The following is a 17,454-nucleotide window of genomic DNA, read 5'->3' on the forward strand; positions in this document are numbered from 1 at the left end:
TCAACAATGACAAGGTGTATCTCCATCAGCTGAATCCTTTTTTATGCCATTATGGCTTCTGTGAAGTTTCTCAATCTGGTTTTAAATTATAATCTAAAGTTTTTAATAATCTTTTTCTCATCACTGACATTAGTGTCTCAACTATCCATACTGGCTTGGCTTCTGTTTATTACGTAAGTGTATTAATGCCACTAAGAAAAAAAAGAGGCTCAGTAATTCAAATTCAAATGCATTTGCAGAAATGCTTTTTCATTTTAAGAATGTGGCTGCATTATTTTACTCATAAATTAAATTAGTAATCAATCATCCCATTTGCATTTTAATTTTCTTCTTCAAGAGTGCTCAATCTTTCACTTAATTAAAATTAAAAAGAAATAGACATTTGAGTTTTAATTTTCAAAATATGCCCCAGCAAATAGATACCAAAATTCAATTTGTAATGTAAAAATTGAAAATGAAAATGCATTTGCAGAAATGCTTTTTCATTTTAAGAATGTGGCTGCATTATTGGACTCATAAATAAAATAAGTAATCAATCCTTCCATTTGCATTTTCTTCATGCCCATGATTCAAAAAGGAAAAAGCATTCTGAGCGGCGCAGCAGAGTGACGTCATCTCTTCTTCAGCTCCCTGCTGACCGAGCTACACATCTTGTTCGGTAGGGGGCGCTGTGCACATCTGCATTGCATTACATTGCAAATGTGGCGGGAAATGATTGAATTGCCGGCTCTTTAGAGGACGCATCACAGATCATGGCGCTCCCTCAAATTGTGCAAACACTGTTAGAATTAGCTGAGCAGGTAGAATCTAATAATATATCTGGGTCTGATGCCCGTGGCCGAGTAGAACAAGTCAGAAAGCTTGGCTGCATACTCTGCCGTCACAGATTTGCACATTAATGAGGTTCCATAGTAAACCTCTGTTCAGTCCTGGAACGGCTGGATGCTGTGGAGCCTCAAATGGGACGAGGATGACCGACCATCAACATCCATTCAGTCCATTGAAAGCTATTTATTAAAAGGTTTAAAAATAAAGGAAATAGCAGAGCTGTTCGGTGTAGGCCACCAGACAACCCGTTGGAGGATGCAAAGCAACGGATTGATGTAGCAGACTCCTTATTACTGTTACTTGTAAAGGGGCCGTGTCCACAACTAAACTTAATTGTTGCCATTTGATGCTTTGTGCCAAAGTTCTAACCTGATCATTGTTGATGTGACTGTCACTAAAAATAACTTTTATAACGTAGATCAGCGGCACTCCCTTCTATGTCCCCACCGGGCTGACCCACCTTCAATCCCCAACATTAAGAAACCGGCCAGCGGTTACGTCCGCTCTTCAACTACCAACATTGTTACTTACAGGCATGGGATTTTTGACAGCTGCACTCTAAGGCCTACCGGCTGCAATATTGTGTAACTGAGGTGAAAACAAACAATAGCCTAAATTAGCTGTTATTGGCTCTTTATTAATGCCAGACTTCAAGACTCCAGGTATTTATAGCTATCCTACCATGGATACTGCTGTTTATATATTTATAAATGTTTGCATATTTATGACAGTTTACATTATAACCTGGTAATACATGTATAACTATTCTATTCCCTACTGACTAAAAGCACCTATCTGACACACTGTCTTGTACTTGACCCTAAGTCACTTTTATTCAACACTTTATTTAGTCACTTGACACTTTCACTTGTTTTTGTAAAATTGTTTTCACTGCCACCAAAATTTGTTTGTAGTAATACAATGACAAATAAACTTCCACCAATACTTGAATCATTGAATAAATTGTGATTTTTGATTGCCTGTTACGCATTCTCTCTCTCTCTCTCTCTCTCTCTCTCACACCCACACACACACACACACACACACACACACGACATGGAGCATGCATCTGTAGCCTAACCTGGATGACGGCCAGGCAGCTAAATAATACAAGTTGCTTGTCTAAGAAGTTCCTGAAAACCATTCATCCAGTTTTGGGCATGATGTCTTCTCAAAAAGGCCCACCAGCTTTCGATCCGCTGATTGTGATTACTTGACCCAGAGATATAACAATTACAGACGAGGGTATGATCCGTAATCCATCGTAAGAATTGCCATTGTGACATTTTCTGTTCCCAAATCTGCACGTATTCTCGAAGGTGTCCCCATCCTCCTCTCAACTTCTCCTATGAAATAACCAGCTATGATCTTGGGATTGCTGTTTGTTGAATAGGCATGAAGTCATATCATGAGTCTTGAAAAGCCATCAATTGCTCCATTTATACATACACCAAATGGTTTTAGTTTGTCATAAGAGTCAACATGCCACATAAAATTAGGCCCAGGGTTAAAGTACATACATACGTTGCATCAAGCGATTTCTCCGTCTTTGTTCAACACCATGGGGGTCGAGAAACTTCAACAAATGCCTCACTGTACTTTGGGTGACAACATATCCAGCTTGGATGCAGTTGAGATGGTGGAGCTTGTATCCATTGAGCCTTCCGTGCCCATCTAGTTGATCAATGAGGAACAACACTACCTCAAGAGGATCGGATTCGTTCTTTCTACAGTACAAACCCATGCAATTCAAAATCCTTCTTAGAGTATGCATACTAATAACAAAATTATCCACTGTGTTCAATAACTGTAAAATTTCACCATGTCTCAAACCAAGATTAACGTATAATCTAAGTGAATCATCTAAATGAGCCATGGCCTACTCTTGCCTTTCATCTCTGTTTCTGTCTTATCTTGAAATAACGTAAAACCATATTTCTTTAGACATAAGATGTTTTCATGTTATAACGTGAAAATGTCGTATCTTGAAATAACATAATAATTTCACGTTATAACGGGATAAATATATTGTTAAAACGTGAAAAAGATATTGCTATAACAATAAACTTTTCACGTAATTACGTGATACTGAGCCTCTTTTTTTTTCTTAGAGTGACAGTAATACGCTTCCGTAGTTTACACATGCTTTCTCTTGACAATTGTGAAGAGACACAGGGTGTCATACATAAAGCTTAACTGGGTAACAGGTGCCTCATGACCAGAGGCCCTTTGTTGCAGGTCTTCCTCCACTCTCTCTGCCTCTTTTACTGTCCACCTACTGTCAAATCAAGGCCATTAGTGCCCAAAAAAACTTAAAAATATAGAAAAGACAGAATATTTCCCATCACTATTATGCTGATGGTACTGAGATTGACCAACCACTTAGACCTGACAATGATTCTTCAATAACCTCTCGAACACACCGTTTGCCTAATTTCAAAAACTGTTCTTGCAAATCCTCTTAATAAAAATCAAACAGAGATTTCAGTAAATAATACTTGCTGTCAGCCAGAACTACTCTCTGATATGCTACCATATTTTTGTTTCTTGGCACCCTTTGTAAATAACCTGTAAAGAACTTCAGTATTATTAGTAATTCTTCAGGGTCTGTAGATGTGTGTGCTAAATGTGTTCTAAAAGCTAGCTTTTTTTTACTCTTTTTCTTTTAATTAATTTAATTTTTCTTTTAAAGCCAATAATACATTTATCCCTTTTACACCTGATTTCCATAATCCATGATATGTTGGACTGGGCCCAGTGCTGTTATCATTGTTGTACTTGCCAGACTCCTGATTGTTACATGTAAAAGTGAACATATTTCACTTACCTCGTCATCATTACACTGACTTTGTGTCCAATACAGGATCAATTACAAAGCCCTGCTGATTATATACAAGTACTTGTATGTAAGCATCTTAGCACCAGGTCTGCCAAACCTGGTGGGGTCTTATGTTCCAGGTTGCACTCTTAAGTCACTGATAAGCAGTTTTTAGTTATTCAGATTGGTCGCCTCCCTTTGGAGGTTTTCGGGCACGTCCAACTGGGTGGAACATGCAGGAGGCATATATCCCTTCCAGTCTGGGAACTCCTCGGAGGAGCTAGAGAGAGTCGCTGGGGAGAGGGATGTCTGGGTTTCCCTCCTGGACCCGTTGGTTGTAAGCGGAAGACAATGGATGGATGTTTTCCATCCATTCCAGCTCTTTTCTGAACCATCTCTCTTTAAAGATCAGGTTGTCCTCTTCGTTTAATGTGTTCAAATTTCAACTATAAACTTTTGTCACTAGCTTTGTCAAATGAATCTTGATCTCATTGTTTGTGTCCATGTTTGCATTCCCTCAGCAAATCCGGGTTTTTTGACTGTTTGATTTAGTGGCTCTTGATTATATAGCTGAATATGTCTTGATTTATTTTTTAAACATTGCTTATTTTTCTGTTTAAATTTTGGTAAATCTTTAATACAGATTTTTCTAATGTATGTTTCATTCCATTTTTTAATTTCTATTTCGATCTGCTTTTGTGAATTTAATTACCTGTCACATGAGGTGAAGGAGTAAATCAAGGAGCAATGAAGTCATTACCACAGAGGAAATGGAAAGAAAATTAAAGAAAGGAAAGAGAGAGGAAGAGGTACAGTTGGTTTACCAGTACATCCGCCATGTCATGAGGGTGGGCAGTCTGTTAGCGTGCGAGTCGTCAGCGATGTTAGCAGGCCGGACACATGCATGTCATCCCCCCTTCTGCCTCGGACCACTCCTTTATAATAACACACACCCATACATTCACACAGGTGTGCAGACACACACAGAGGAATACACAAATGTGTGTACAAACGTGTTGCCATGAATTTGACAAACAGAAGGACATACAATGCATTTCATCAGCAAAACATACACAGTTGTGGATGAATATGTAGGAAAATCCCACAACATGCAGTCATGGACGAAAAACACCATTTCCACACATGGGAAGCAAACACAGCAGCAAAGAGCACCCACAAAAATCCCAATGGAGAGGACAACAACATGGGTGTACACAGGCAACAGCACACACACACAAACAGACAAGGAGAGAAAAAAAGACCACAATGAGTGTGTGTACCAATAACCCTTAGGAACCTTTGGAATCCTTCAGAAATGTCAGATTCTCTATGAGTTACACATTATTCTGGGAAAGAAGTACATTTTCAAAATGTCAGTAGAATCCATGATTTTTCATTGAGATTATGTAAAATTTTATACTGGTCAAATTCTCCCATCAAAATGACCAGTGGGTTGTGCAGACACCCTATGTGTAGAGGCTACAGTCGTCACTGCAGCTGGCCCCGGTTCCGAACGGCCCTTTACTGCATGTCATTCTCTCTCTGCCCTCTGCTTCCTGTCTCTCTTCAACTGTCCTGTCCATTAAATGCATAAAAGCCCCCCCCCCCCCCAAAAAAAATGTAATAAATGAAAAAATGACCAAAGAGGTAGTTTGCTCACACATCCTGACATACAGGCCATAAAAGTGCCCTCACAGGCAGCATGAGCGTCTTCATATCAGAACAACCGCCATTCTCAAGTACTTCCTTTAGAACCTGATTTGTATTTAGACGGCTTCTGCCCAGTTGATCTCTCTGAGCTAACAACAGCAATAGTCTCTTCTAAACCATCAGCTTGTATTTTAGACCCAATCCCAACCAGACTGTTCTAGGAGGTTTTCCCCTTAATGGACACTTCCATATTGGATTTGATCAATCGGTCTTTGTTGACAGGATATGTACCTCAGACCTTTAAGGTTACTGTAATTAAACCTTTACTTAAAAAACCTACTCTTGATTCAGAAGTGTTGGCTAATTATCGTCCTATATCCAATCTCCCTTTTTTGTCTAAAGTTCTTGAAAAAATAGTTGCAGTTCAACTTTTTGATCATTTACATAGAAATAATCTGTTTGAAGAGTTTCAGTCAGGATTCAGAGTGCATCATAGCACAGAAACAGCACTGGTGAAAGTTACCAATGATCTCCTCTCAGCCTCTGATAGCGGACTTATTTCTGTGCTTGTCCTGTTGGATCTCAGTGCTGCATTTGATACGATCGATCACAGCATTCTGTTGTTATTGGGATTAAAGGAACTGCATTAGGCTGGTAGATTCCAGTTTGTTCTTGTAAATGAAGACTCTTCCTCACACATTGGAGTAAGTCATGGAGTTCCTCAGGGTTCTGTGCTTGGACCAATTCTTTTTACTTTATACATGCTTCCATTAGGTAACATTATTAGACAGCATGGCATAAATTTCCATTGTTATGCTGATGATACTCAGCTGTACTTATCTATGAAACCAGATGAAACCAATAGGTTGGTCAGACTACAAGCCTGTCTTAAAGACATAAAGACCTGGATGACTCAGAACTGTCTGCTTTTAAATTCACACAAAACTGAAGTTGTTCTCTTTGGACCTGAGCGCTTCAGGGAGAAATTGTCTAGTTATATATTTACTCTAGATGGTATTTCCTTGGCTTCTAGTTCTACAGTGAGGAACCTTGGAGTTATTTTTGACCGAAATTTATCATTTGACTCACATATAAACTGGTTTCTAGGACTGCCTTCTTTCACCTTCGTAATATTGCTAAAATCAGGAACATCCTGTCTCAGGGTGATGCAGAGAAACTAGTTCATGCATTTGTTACTTCAAGATTGGACAACTGTAATTCCTTATTATTGGGCTGTCCCACATATTCTCTGAAAAGCCTCCAGCTGATCCCAAATGCTGCAGCCAGAGTTCTGATGAGAACTAACAGGCGAGATCATGTTTCTCCAGTTTTAGCTTCTCTTTCACGTTTTTTTCACGGAATTTAAGATTCTTCTTCTCACATATAAAGCTCTGAATGACCGAGCTCCATCATATCTTAAAGATCTCATTGTAAGATATTTTCCTAACAGAGCACTTCACTCCCAAACTGCAGGTTTACTTGTTGTTCCCAGAGTTTCTAAAAGTAGAATGGGAGGCAGAGCCTTCAGTTATCAGGCCCCTCTCTTGTGGAATAAGCTGCCAGTAAATGTCCGGGAAGCAGACACCCTTTCCACTTTTAAGATTAGGCTTAAAACTTTCCTTTTTGATAATGCTTATAGTTTGGGATGGCTCAGGTAATCCTGAAACATCCCATAGTTAAGCTGCTATAGGCTTAGACTGCTGGGGGACCTCATCTGTCACTCCTTTCCTCACTTTGCTCTCTTTTTCCCCTGTTTAATTTCTCAATTGATTTTATGTACATGTGACATTATTGTGGTTATTAACTTGTGTTTCCCTGTTCCAACAGGTATCCTTTGAATGGTGTTATGGTGTTTTTCCCCCCTCTTTTCCCTCTTTTCTGTTTTCTCAAACCCCAGCTGGTCGAGGTGGATGGCCACCCTTCCTGGTTCTGGTTCTGCCAGAGGTTTCTTCCTGTTAAAAGGGAGTCGTTCCTTTCCACAATCGCCACAGGCATGCTCAGGACGGGAGATTGGACTGAAGACAAGTTTCGGTGCAATCTGTTGGTTTCCTTAGCTAGGATATTATTTTTTGAATTGGCTCTATATTAATTAATTGGATTATGATTGCAATTAATTGAATTCCAATTGGCTTGAATTGGACTATATTATTTAAGTGCCTTGAGATGACAATTGTTGTAATCTGGCGCTATATAGATAAAATTGAATTGAATTGAATTGAACAAGCCTCAAGGTCCTCTAAAAGAAGAAGGACAGGGTTTGCATGGCACGACTATACGTAACACTTAACACCGAGGGGCACAAGCTCGACAACCAGATACGACACTTTTATCTTCCAGGCCGTGTTCAGCCAGGAGCACAGCAACTTTATTACAATGCTTTTGTCACTTCCTGGTTGGGTTTAGTCACTATTAGAAATCAAAACTTCGTTGTAAGGGACAGAAAATGATAATGGTTATTGCTAAGATGTCATTAATGGATGCCATGTCACTGGTTGCTTTGGTGACACATCAACAGCAACACGTTACAACAAACCTTTGTTGCTTCTTGGTTGGGTTTAGGCAAAATTATTACATAATTTATATATATATATAAATATATATATATATAAACATTGTGTATTTCCCTGTGTCTTATGTATCATATGCAGATTCTAAGGAAGTCTTTTTTATCATTACTGAGTCAATAGCTACAGAGAGCTTTATCTCGGCACATCATAGTTTTGTCATTCAGTAGGTTTACATGATAAGATTAAGTCCTATCAGTCTTATCTTATATCTTATATTATAGCTATAGTTGGGTTCTGCTCCTAATCTGAGGGTAATTATCCTTTGTTACATGGCGGGGAATGTATCAAATCACTGGCACAAAGCATGCAATACCACAGTAGATAAGTGGTGCTGTACCCATTTCAACTATCGCTAATAGAGCCACTTCCTGTTGACCTCTTCACCACCAACAACAACAAACTCAGGCATTCGAGAAAGATGGCGAATGAAGAGCAAGATGAAGCTACGTCCCTCTACATCTGTGATGAGCTGGTTATGGCACAAACGCAATGCACAACGGTGCATTCTCCATCGCATTGTTTGTTTCTTTCTGACGGCGGCGACGACAACAGTAATATCGTCTCCTTTGATTTCCGGGTGGCAATCGTGGAAAAAAAATCTCGAGCATATGCAGAACGTTCGATCCGATCCACTGTCGTCTCCAGGCACGTTAAGTGGGCAATCGGATCGAGTTATCCCAGGGTCTTAATTCGATTAAAAGTAATCCGATCTGATTCAATTTCTTATCGGATTAAGCTTGTTAAGCTTTAATCTGTAATTTAATCTGTAATTTAGCCATTAATCCGATCCGATTGCCTGCATGTAACCGCACTGATTGTTTCTCACAAACCAAAATAATGAGGATCAATTACCAATTCAAACTTAATCAAGCAGATCATTTAGCGAAATGCTGTGTCTGATGCAAATCTAATGTGAACATTCACAGTTTGGATGAGCAACGATACCAACTTTACTAAGTTTGTCAGGTAGTCATGAAAAAGCGAGATCAACTCAAACTAGACGCAGACTCCTTCTCAGTGTCATTTTAAAAATAAAAGTTCTCAGCAGAAATTAAATTATTCACTGACCTAGAGAGCTTCCATTCAGTGGATTAAATACCTGTGATTAGTGCACCACACAGGACAACAGCAGTGAGTTGCGTACAGTACATGATCACTATTACTGAGTAAATAAGTGGAAAGCACCACCAAAAACGAGGCCAGAAATCAGAATAATGTACGATACTTGATCAGTCAAATACTTAACACATTGAACCACAAAGCGCAAGTTAGAAACCATAAAGCTGTGACAAATGAATAAACAAAATAAGAAAAGAGCATGTGTCAAAACTGGTAAAACCATTAGTGACTTACAATATAATCTATATCAACTATATTCAATCTATTGATAGAAAAGGTGGATGGCAAATCAAATACCAGAATGCATAAGACAATATCTTTGGTCTCTAAAACATCATCTATTTAAAAGGAAGTATGATGTAGTATATATGTATATATTTTTTTAAATTGGAGTTGGGAGGTTTCTTAAGGCAGCTGCCCTTTGAAAATCTACCTCCGCTGATCATTTTCCTTTGAAAAACCCCTCAAGTGAGTAACTTGAATTCCACATTGAAACCATGAGACAGATATTAGTGGCAAGGTTGTTGCTCATCATGTCAATTAGTTTTAATAAGGAAAACTAATGAGGCTGAGAAGTCACTTAAGGGAATAGCAAGGCTGTCAAACCGTACTCCATAGGCAGAGATTTACAGTTGAAAGTATACATAATTTCATATGAACAGCAATGGGTTTACCTTCACTATATTTCAAACTTTGAACACTTGCACCACTTTATGGTTCTCTGATTGTAAAGCCAGCCCTGAAAAGTGACAACCGTGCTTCAGGCCACAGTAGCACTGACTGTGAGAGGTATTTCTTTTTCTATTTGTTCACTGGAAGTCGATGCAGAGAAAACAGACGAGATGGGTAAAACATCCCATCTGGGGTCAAATTGTTATAAGACTGTTCCCCGGTAATGTGTCAGTTTCTATAGGAGCATGTTTTATGAAGATGGAAATAAAGGTAATTGGAAAATATTAAATTTATGCTGGTATTTGCAAGCACTATTCCTGCTAATGTCAAATCAGTGATTTAGGCCACACATAATTATGTATCTAATAGGCTGGAGCCTATCCCAGCTGTCATTGGGCAACAGGCAGGGTACGCCCTGTGAGACAAACACTCACACTCACTCCTGGGGTCAATTCAAAGTCATCAGTTAACCTGACATGCATGTTTTTGGGCGGTGGGAGGAAGCCAAAGCACTAGTAGAGAACCCACGCATACACGGGGAGAACATGCAAACTCCACACAGCAAAGGCCTCAAGACGGGATTCAAACCAAGAACCCATTTAACCACCAAACCATCATGCAGTCCCCCACCTTAACACTACTCCCAAGATACAACTTCTACATTAACTACTTCAAATCCCCATCAAATATTGTGCACTGCTCATCATTGTGGTCAATTAAAGTGAGACTGAGTAAAACTTTTTCATTACTGGACAAACATTTGACATTAAAGAGATGAAAGAGTTTCACCAACCTTCAGTGCACTAATGCTAGCTTTGTGTCAGCAACGCATGGGTACTTCCAACGGTAAGCAAAAGCAAAGACGAACTGACAGGCACAGAAAACTAATCAAGGACAAAAAGAGAATGTAAGGAGAAGGCAGAAATGGTGAGAAAGAGATACAGGAAGGGAAGGCGATGACTAACTTGAAAAAGAGGAAGCAGGCAACAGACACAATGAAGAAAGACGCAGGAAGAGGAAGTGTGTACTAACTGGCAACAAGAAGAAGGAAAAAAATACAATCCTGATCGTCTAAGAAGTGTGCATTAAACTAAAGGTGGAAGCATGAGAAAGCAAGGGTTTACACTAACAAGCATCACCTAAAAGCAAATCACAGACAGCAGTCCGACTTGCTCACACACTGCACTGAAACAGAAGATGTGCAAAAACTGAACTTCTAACATCTTCTAAAGCAGTACCATCACCCAAAGATGCCCGTTATGTGTCCCGAAGAATCCTTTATCAGACTTAGATTAAGCATATTTTAACTCAACAACACATTCATGGGTGCTTTTCTGAGTCTCTTCCTCTTGAACTGGCCTCACCACAGACGACTCTTTGGTGTGGAGGAGTCTTACAAGAACCCGATGAGTCTCAATGGAAACCCTTTAGTCCATACAAAGGTTGTATTATACAGCTGTGAGAGTGTAGCGTCTGTTGAAAACATACCATCAGGTAAGACAAGGTCGCTACAATCTTACAAATCAAAAACACACTAAGGAACTATATATATGTTAGGGATGTACATTTACAGCCCAAGGCGGGCCGGTAACAATAATTCATTTTCATTTTCCAATTCAAGAAACTTCTGAAATTACCAAAAGAGTCACTGCAATCAGTAAACTGAGAAGGACTTCAGGTTTCTAAATGAGATAGAGACAGAAACACAGTTAAAGCCAAGTTAGTCAAAATAAAAAAAGGGTCAAAGTTCAAGTCTAATATCAAAAACTGATGAAAAGGAGTCATGTGTCAATTATGCAAAAAATAGGTTGTGTCTCCTCATATGCAGCCCATCAAAATATCTAAATATATCTAGTAAATTGCAGGGCTGCAGAATGTGTGAAAACAGCTCTATTGTTAAAGATAAGGGTTAGGGTTAGTTTTAGGATTAGGGTTAGGGTTAGTGAGGTGTACAATTAAATAACAGGAACAGAAAGAGCAGATGAATCCCAGAGATCTGAGCAGACATCACAACTGGTCATGGTGAAGCTGCATTCTTTATGTAGGTGGAAAACAGTCAGTGTATCATCAATACCCCAGATGTGGTCTGAGGGATGCCCGACAGGCACTTTCAGACCAGAACTTCTTACTGCCTCGTTTTTGTGTGTACACTGCTGTAACAGAGAACGGGTGTGTGGAAGACCACAGAGTTCTTAGAACTTGTCTGTTCCTACAGTTCCAACACTTCTTAGAAGTCTGACTGAATAGTTTCATTATGAACACAAGAGGACCCATCAGTGACATAGTTGTACAACGACTGGTCCCAGGAGGTGTAAGTGAATGCTAATGGTTGGACACATGACCACAGCACAGGCAAAAAGAAAAAAGAAAAAAAAGAATAAAACTGTTGCAGACAGATTCTATAGAACCTACTGGTACTGCAAATGTTTGAACAGTTAACCTCTGGGATACAAAGCTATCGTGACCCACAGATTTGTGTTCCATTTCGTCCCTGCTTGGACGGGAGCCCTTTGCACCAGTTTACAACCTATATGGAACCCCTTTAGGGTCACTTTCCAACACATAGCGACCTGCTCCGCAGCAACATATTGCCAGATATCCTTATGCAGCTGTGAGCGACACACTGGCTGTGCCATGACTCATGTTTGAATTTAACCTTAAAACTGTTGGTTCTCCACTTCCTTTTTTCTGTCGTTATTTTGACTTCCTCCACTCTGCTTGAGCCCTGCTTTGTAACACATTAATATTACTTGGTTTAGGATGAAGTAAATGCTTCCTGCATGTTAGGTTCATTGAGGATTGTAAGTTGACCCTGGATTGAGCATGCATACCCTGCCTCTCGTTCAATCCTGAATTTGAGATTGTGAGTAAGAATCTCAAAGGTTGGGTTGGGTATTATACTGGACATGACTGGATGATTTTTCAAGCTTCAGAAAACATGAAAAGATTATAGTAAGGTTATTTTATTGTGTTGAAATAAACAATAAAGCATATTTTAATCGAGGAAAGCTTTGGCAACATTGCCCATATTTCCATGGCAACACATCCCTTAACAGTTGTTACCAGATGTTGCCAGATCTGGAAACCCTGCATGTCCAAAAGTGACGAACCCAACCTATTTTAAAGTTTAGTCTTTCTATCTAACAGATGTATTTCTTCATTATTATACTGGACATGTATATTGCATGTAAGTGTTTTTTGTACTCTACACTATCAACAGTGGCAACACTTTCCAGGCCCAAGCTACTCTATATAGCCAAAAGTATTCACTTATCTGCCTTTACACAGATATGAACTGAAGTGACATCCCATTCGGCCCACCGTTTGCAGCTATAACAGCTTCAACTCTTCTGGATAAGTTTTCCACAAGGTTTAGGAGTGTGTTTATGGAAATTTTTGCAGAAGCGCATTTGTGAGGTCAGACACTGATGTTGGACAGAAGGCCTGGCTCACAGTCTCTGCTCTAATTCATCCCAAAGGTGTTCTATCAGGTTGAGGTCAATACTCTGTCTCGGCCAGTCAGGTTCTTCCACACCAAACTGGCTCATCCATGTCCATGGACCTTGCTTTGTGCACTGGTGCGCAGTCATGTTGGAACAGGAAGGGGCCATCCCCAAACTGTTTCCACAGAGTTGGGAGCATGAAACTGTCCAAAATCTCTTGATATGCTGAAGCATTCAGAGTTCCTTTCACTGGAACTAAGGGACCAAGCCCAGCTCCTGAAGAACAACTCCACACCATAATCCCCCCTCCACCACTTGGCACAATGCAGTCAGACAAGTACCGTTCCCCTGGCAACCGCCAAACCCAGACTCCTCCATCAGATTGCCAGATGGAGAAGCGTGATTCTTCACTCCAGAGAACGTGTCAATACAGCTGCTCTGCCATGGAAACCCATTCCATGAAGCTCTCTACGCACTATTCTTGAGCTAATCTGAAGGCCACATGAAGTTTGGAGGTCTGTAGCCATTGACTCTGCAGAAAGATAGTGACCTCTGCGCACTAAACGCCTCAGCATTCGCTGACCCTGCCCTGTCATTTTACGTGGCCTACCACTTCGTGTCTGAGTTGCTGTCATTCCCAATCGCTTCCACTTTGTTATAATACCACTGACAGCTGTCTGTGGAATATTTAGTAGTGAGGAAATTTCACGACTGGACTTGTTGCACAGGTGGCATCCTATCACGGTACCATGCTGGAATTCACTGAGCTCCTGAGAGCGACCCATTCTTTCACAGATGCTTGTAGAAGCAGTCTGCATGCAGAGGTGCTTGAATTTATACACCTGTGGCCATAGAAGGGACTGGAGCTCCTGAATTTAATTATTTGGATGGGTGAGTGAATACTTTTGGTGATATAGTGTATATATACTTATGTAGATACAATAGATTTTTTTTTTTTTATTGTGGGCATAGATAGATATCTATTGGATCAACAGCCAAAACTGCTTTAATTGGGTTGTGAATAGGAGTGAATACTTTTGACAATATAGTGTACAATCAGGGAGTCTGTAGAAGGGTTTGGTCCAAAACATGCCAAATGCACCCAGGGTGCAGTCGCAGCTGTGCGTAGTGCTGCCAGTGTGATTCGATCACCGACAGCAACACTGAGAACGTTTTTCAATCTTCAAGATGAATTTTAAAAAAAGAAGGTAGACTTGATGGAAAAGCATCCTTCTTTAATTCAGTTATTCTGATGTTGCCCTGTAAGGCAAGGCAGTTAAGAGCTTCATCACTAAGTGTTCACCACTACAGGTGATATGTTTGGACATTTAACCAACCAGTTAAAGTGAACTTTTAAAGCATAGGCTTACTGAGAACAGCAGGGGCTCTCTGTCTAAATGACAATACATTAAGGGAATCATCCCTGCTATTTCCTTCTTTTTTCTTCTTCTTCCTGTTTCATGTTCCAGAAAAAAGACAAAAGAAAATTAGCGAAGACTGAAACGCTGACATTAAGAAAAGCGTTTAACTAAGACTGTTCGCTCGCCTCCTTCTGCTCCTCTTTATTCCCAAAGACTGGCTTCTCGAAGAAGGAATCAAGGATTTGAGAAAGGACAGGACGGGGCGGGTGAGGAAGGAGGGTAGGAAAGGGAAGGACAGAGAGGGGAGGGTAAGGAGACGGACCTTTTCCTCAACAACGCGGAGGGAGGAAAAGCCCCGGCGCGGAGAAAGGCAGATTAAACTGACAGCAGCGTCCCCCCCCCCCGGTTCAAGTCCGTTTTTGCAGCCGATCAGATACTCACAATCTTAGCATTAATGAGGTCTGGAGGGTGGTATCCGCTGCGCTTTCGGAGGCACATCCGTGTCCGCTTTTTCTTCCTCTGCCGCTCCGCGCCGGGAGGTGTGGGGCTTTTTTTATTTTAATTTTCTAAATAGTCTGACTCCACCGCTGTATCGGAAGAAGAAGAAGTAGGAGTCCTCCTCCTCCCTCCTTCTGCTGCTCTCCTCCTGCTTGGGTTTTTCCCATAGAGAAAGCGTGATAGAGAGACAGCTGGAACGAGAGAGGGAGAGAGATCACCGCCCTGGCGGACAGGGGCAGCAGAGCGCATGCGCGGATTCCCGCGCGTTGCCACACGTCCTGTCCAAGCTGGAGATTTGTGGTTATTCCAAAGAAACTTCACAGGCTTTTTGATCGTTTTCACAAATTGTGCATCATACTTGCTGCAACACGTGATGTTGGACGTTCTCCTCCATCATGTGATGCCCCTCCTCCATTTTGAATGAACCCAAAATATCCTTTTTAATTTTACTATACAATTTTATATCTCATTTTGTATCTCATTCATCCCCTATGGAGTAGTATTTCAGGCTCCAAACCCAGAATTATATTAAGCATATATTGAAAATGAATGGATTTATTTATCATTTAGTCTAAATAATAAATTATTCAACACTAGACCAAAACATTGAAATATATTAGAAATATAAAGAAATGAATAGATTATATTAAAAATACCATAAATATTGTCACTGTATTACTTTAGATTCTCTCCGGGTTCTCTGGCTTTCTCCCACCATCCAAAAACATGCATGTTAGGTTAATTGGTGTCTCTAAATTGTCCTTAGGCCTGAGTGTGAGCAGGTTGTTTGTCTCGTTTGTCTCTGTGTGGCCCTGTGATGGACTGGCGACCTGTCCAGGGTGTACCCTGCCTCTCGACCAATGACAGCTGGGATAGGCTCCAGCCCCCCCGCAACCGTGAATTGGATTAAGCGGGAATAAAAAATGGATGGATGACTTTATTTTGCACTGAAAGATTTTTATGAAGTAACATCATAAATTCAAGAAAGCACTTTCTTAGATTTGTGCACCTCAAAATAGCTTCAGATATCTGGCTTAAGCTCAATACCGTTGTCTATTCTCTTCTCTTCTCCTTCCCTATGGAGGATATTAAAATATTTCAATTTAGGCTATTTATAAAGGTCTGGTCCCCAGATTCACATCTGAATTTACAGTGTTACAATTTTTACAATGCTCAACATTGTAAAGTCCAGTTTATGCTTCTGTGTCACGTCGACGCCGTAGCCTGACGTGCACCTCCAAAAAATCCGAACTATGTGTCAGAAGGCAATTTCCGGCAGTTGCTTTTTCTGTTCTTAATGGAAACTCGTCAAATCGGCCCGTTGACATTCAAAAGTATCGAAAGTGCATTTGTCCCTCAGTGGGTGAACCAGTGTTGTAAATTCACCGTTCAGCCTCGGCCGGTCGTACAGACCACCTCTGCGAACGTCTTCTTCTGCTCTGTCGACGTGACGCAGAAGCATAAACTAGGCTTAAGTCACCACAGCAGCCAAAATGGCTATTATTCTCATAAAGTTTATTCTAGAGCCTGTAAGAAGATATTGTGGCACACAACTGTGGATTACTTTGACATTAAAAAAACAGCACGAGTTTGAAGCATAGGCACTTGTTTACACAGAAAGAACAACAGAAGAATTAGATGTTGTACTTTGTATGCAGGAGTTCATCTGTTTCCTCTTGTATTTTGATTGAAGTTGTAATTCTGCAACTTTTGAACAGTTAGTATAAACTAGTATAAACGCGCTGCCAACAGAATGAAAGCAATGAAGTATGGAAACACTAAGATGTACAGTACAAGGACTAATACCCTGGAAAACAATTTTGCTTAAAACAAAGTGGAAAACTTTCAATTTTTATTGTTGCTTTGGGGTGCTAACCACCACTGCTGCCTCACAGCAAGAGGGTTCCTGGTTTGAATCCCAGCTTTTCTGTGAGTTTGTATGTTCTCCCCGTGTACGTGTGGGCTCTCTCCGGGTTCTCTGGCTTCCATCCGCCACCCAAAAACATGCATGTTAGGTTCATAACTCTAAATTGACCCTGGGCTCGTCCATGGTTGTTTGTCTCTGTGATGGATTGGCAACCCGTCCAGGATTAATTTGCCTCTCATCTAAAAGCAGCTGGGATAGGTTAAGTGGGTATAGAAAATGGATGGCTAATTTTAGTTGGAAAACTAAATCTTGATGAAGTCTGTATGATGTGGATGACCAACAAGACCACGAGGGGGCACCAGACACCATGAGGAGAAGATAATGAGAGGAAACACAGTCACTAAATCACAATTAAAACAGATTTTCTGTATATTATGTTTTATTACTAAAACAAAGTAGATGATAATTACCTCATGCTTCCATTTAGTTCCTTTTAAAGCACCCTTGAACAAAATCTCATCCTTAAAATGCACTGAAATGTCAGTTATTCAGTGTGACTTTTGAAATAGTTTAAAATTTATTATAGTGTCTGCTTTTATTCAAACAATGAAAAAGAAAGTCTTAATTTCAG

General features: G+C 40.3%; 1 protein-coding gene across 4 annotated transcripts in view; it reads right to left on the minus strand.

The window, feature by feature from the left end:
- rgs19 (regulator of G protein signaling 19) overlaps positions 1-15,171 on the minus strand; it is a 59,051-nt gene extending 43,880 nt beyond the window's left edge. Inside the window, exons 1-2 of one of the 4 annotated variants that reach the window (XM_072367904.1) lie at positions 14,900-15,170; positions 4,471-4,581 (exon numbers count right to left, since the gene is read on the minus strand). In XM_072367904.1, the coding sequence (XP_072224005.1) occupies positions 4,471-4,485 (15 nt within the window). In that variant the 5' untranslated portion in view covers positions 4,486-4,581; positions 14,900-15,170. Of the gene's footprint in view, positions 1-4,470; positions 4,582-10,447; positions 10,550-14,899 lie in introns of those variants that run through there. The other 3 variants (XM_072367905.1, XM_072367902.1, XM_072367903.1) reach the window with 3 other exon arrangements.
- Positions 15,172-17,454: the final 2,283 nt, after the last annotated feature.

The sequence above is a fragment of the Leuresthes tenuis genome, unplaced genomic scaffold (genome assembly GCF_036924035.1).
Source record: "Leuresthes tenuis unplaced genomic scaffold, fLeuTen1.0.hap1 SCAF_16, whole genome shotgun sequence".
NCBI lineage: Eukaryota > Metazoa > Chordata > Actinopteri > Atheriniformes > Atherinopsidae > Leuresthes > Leuresthes tenuis.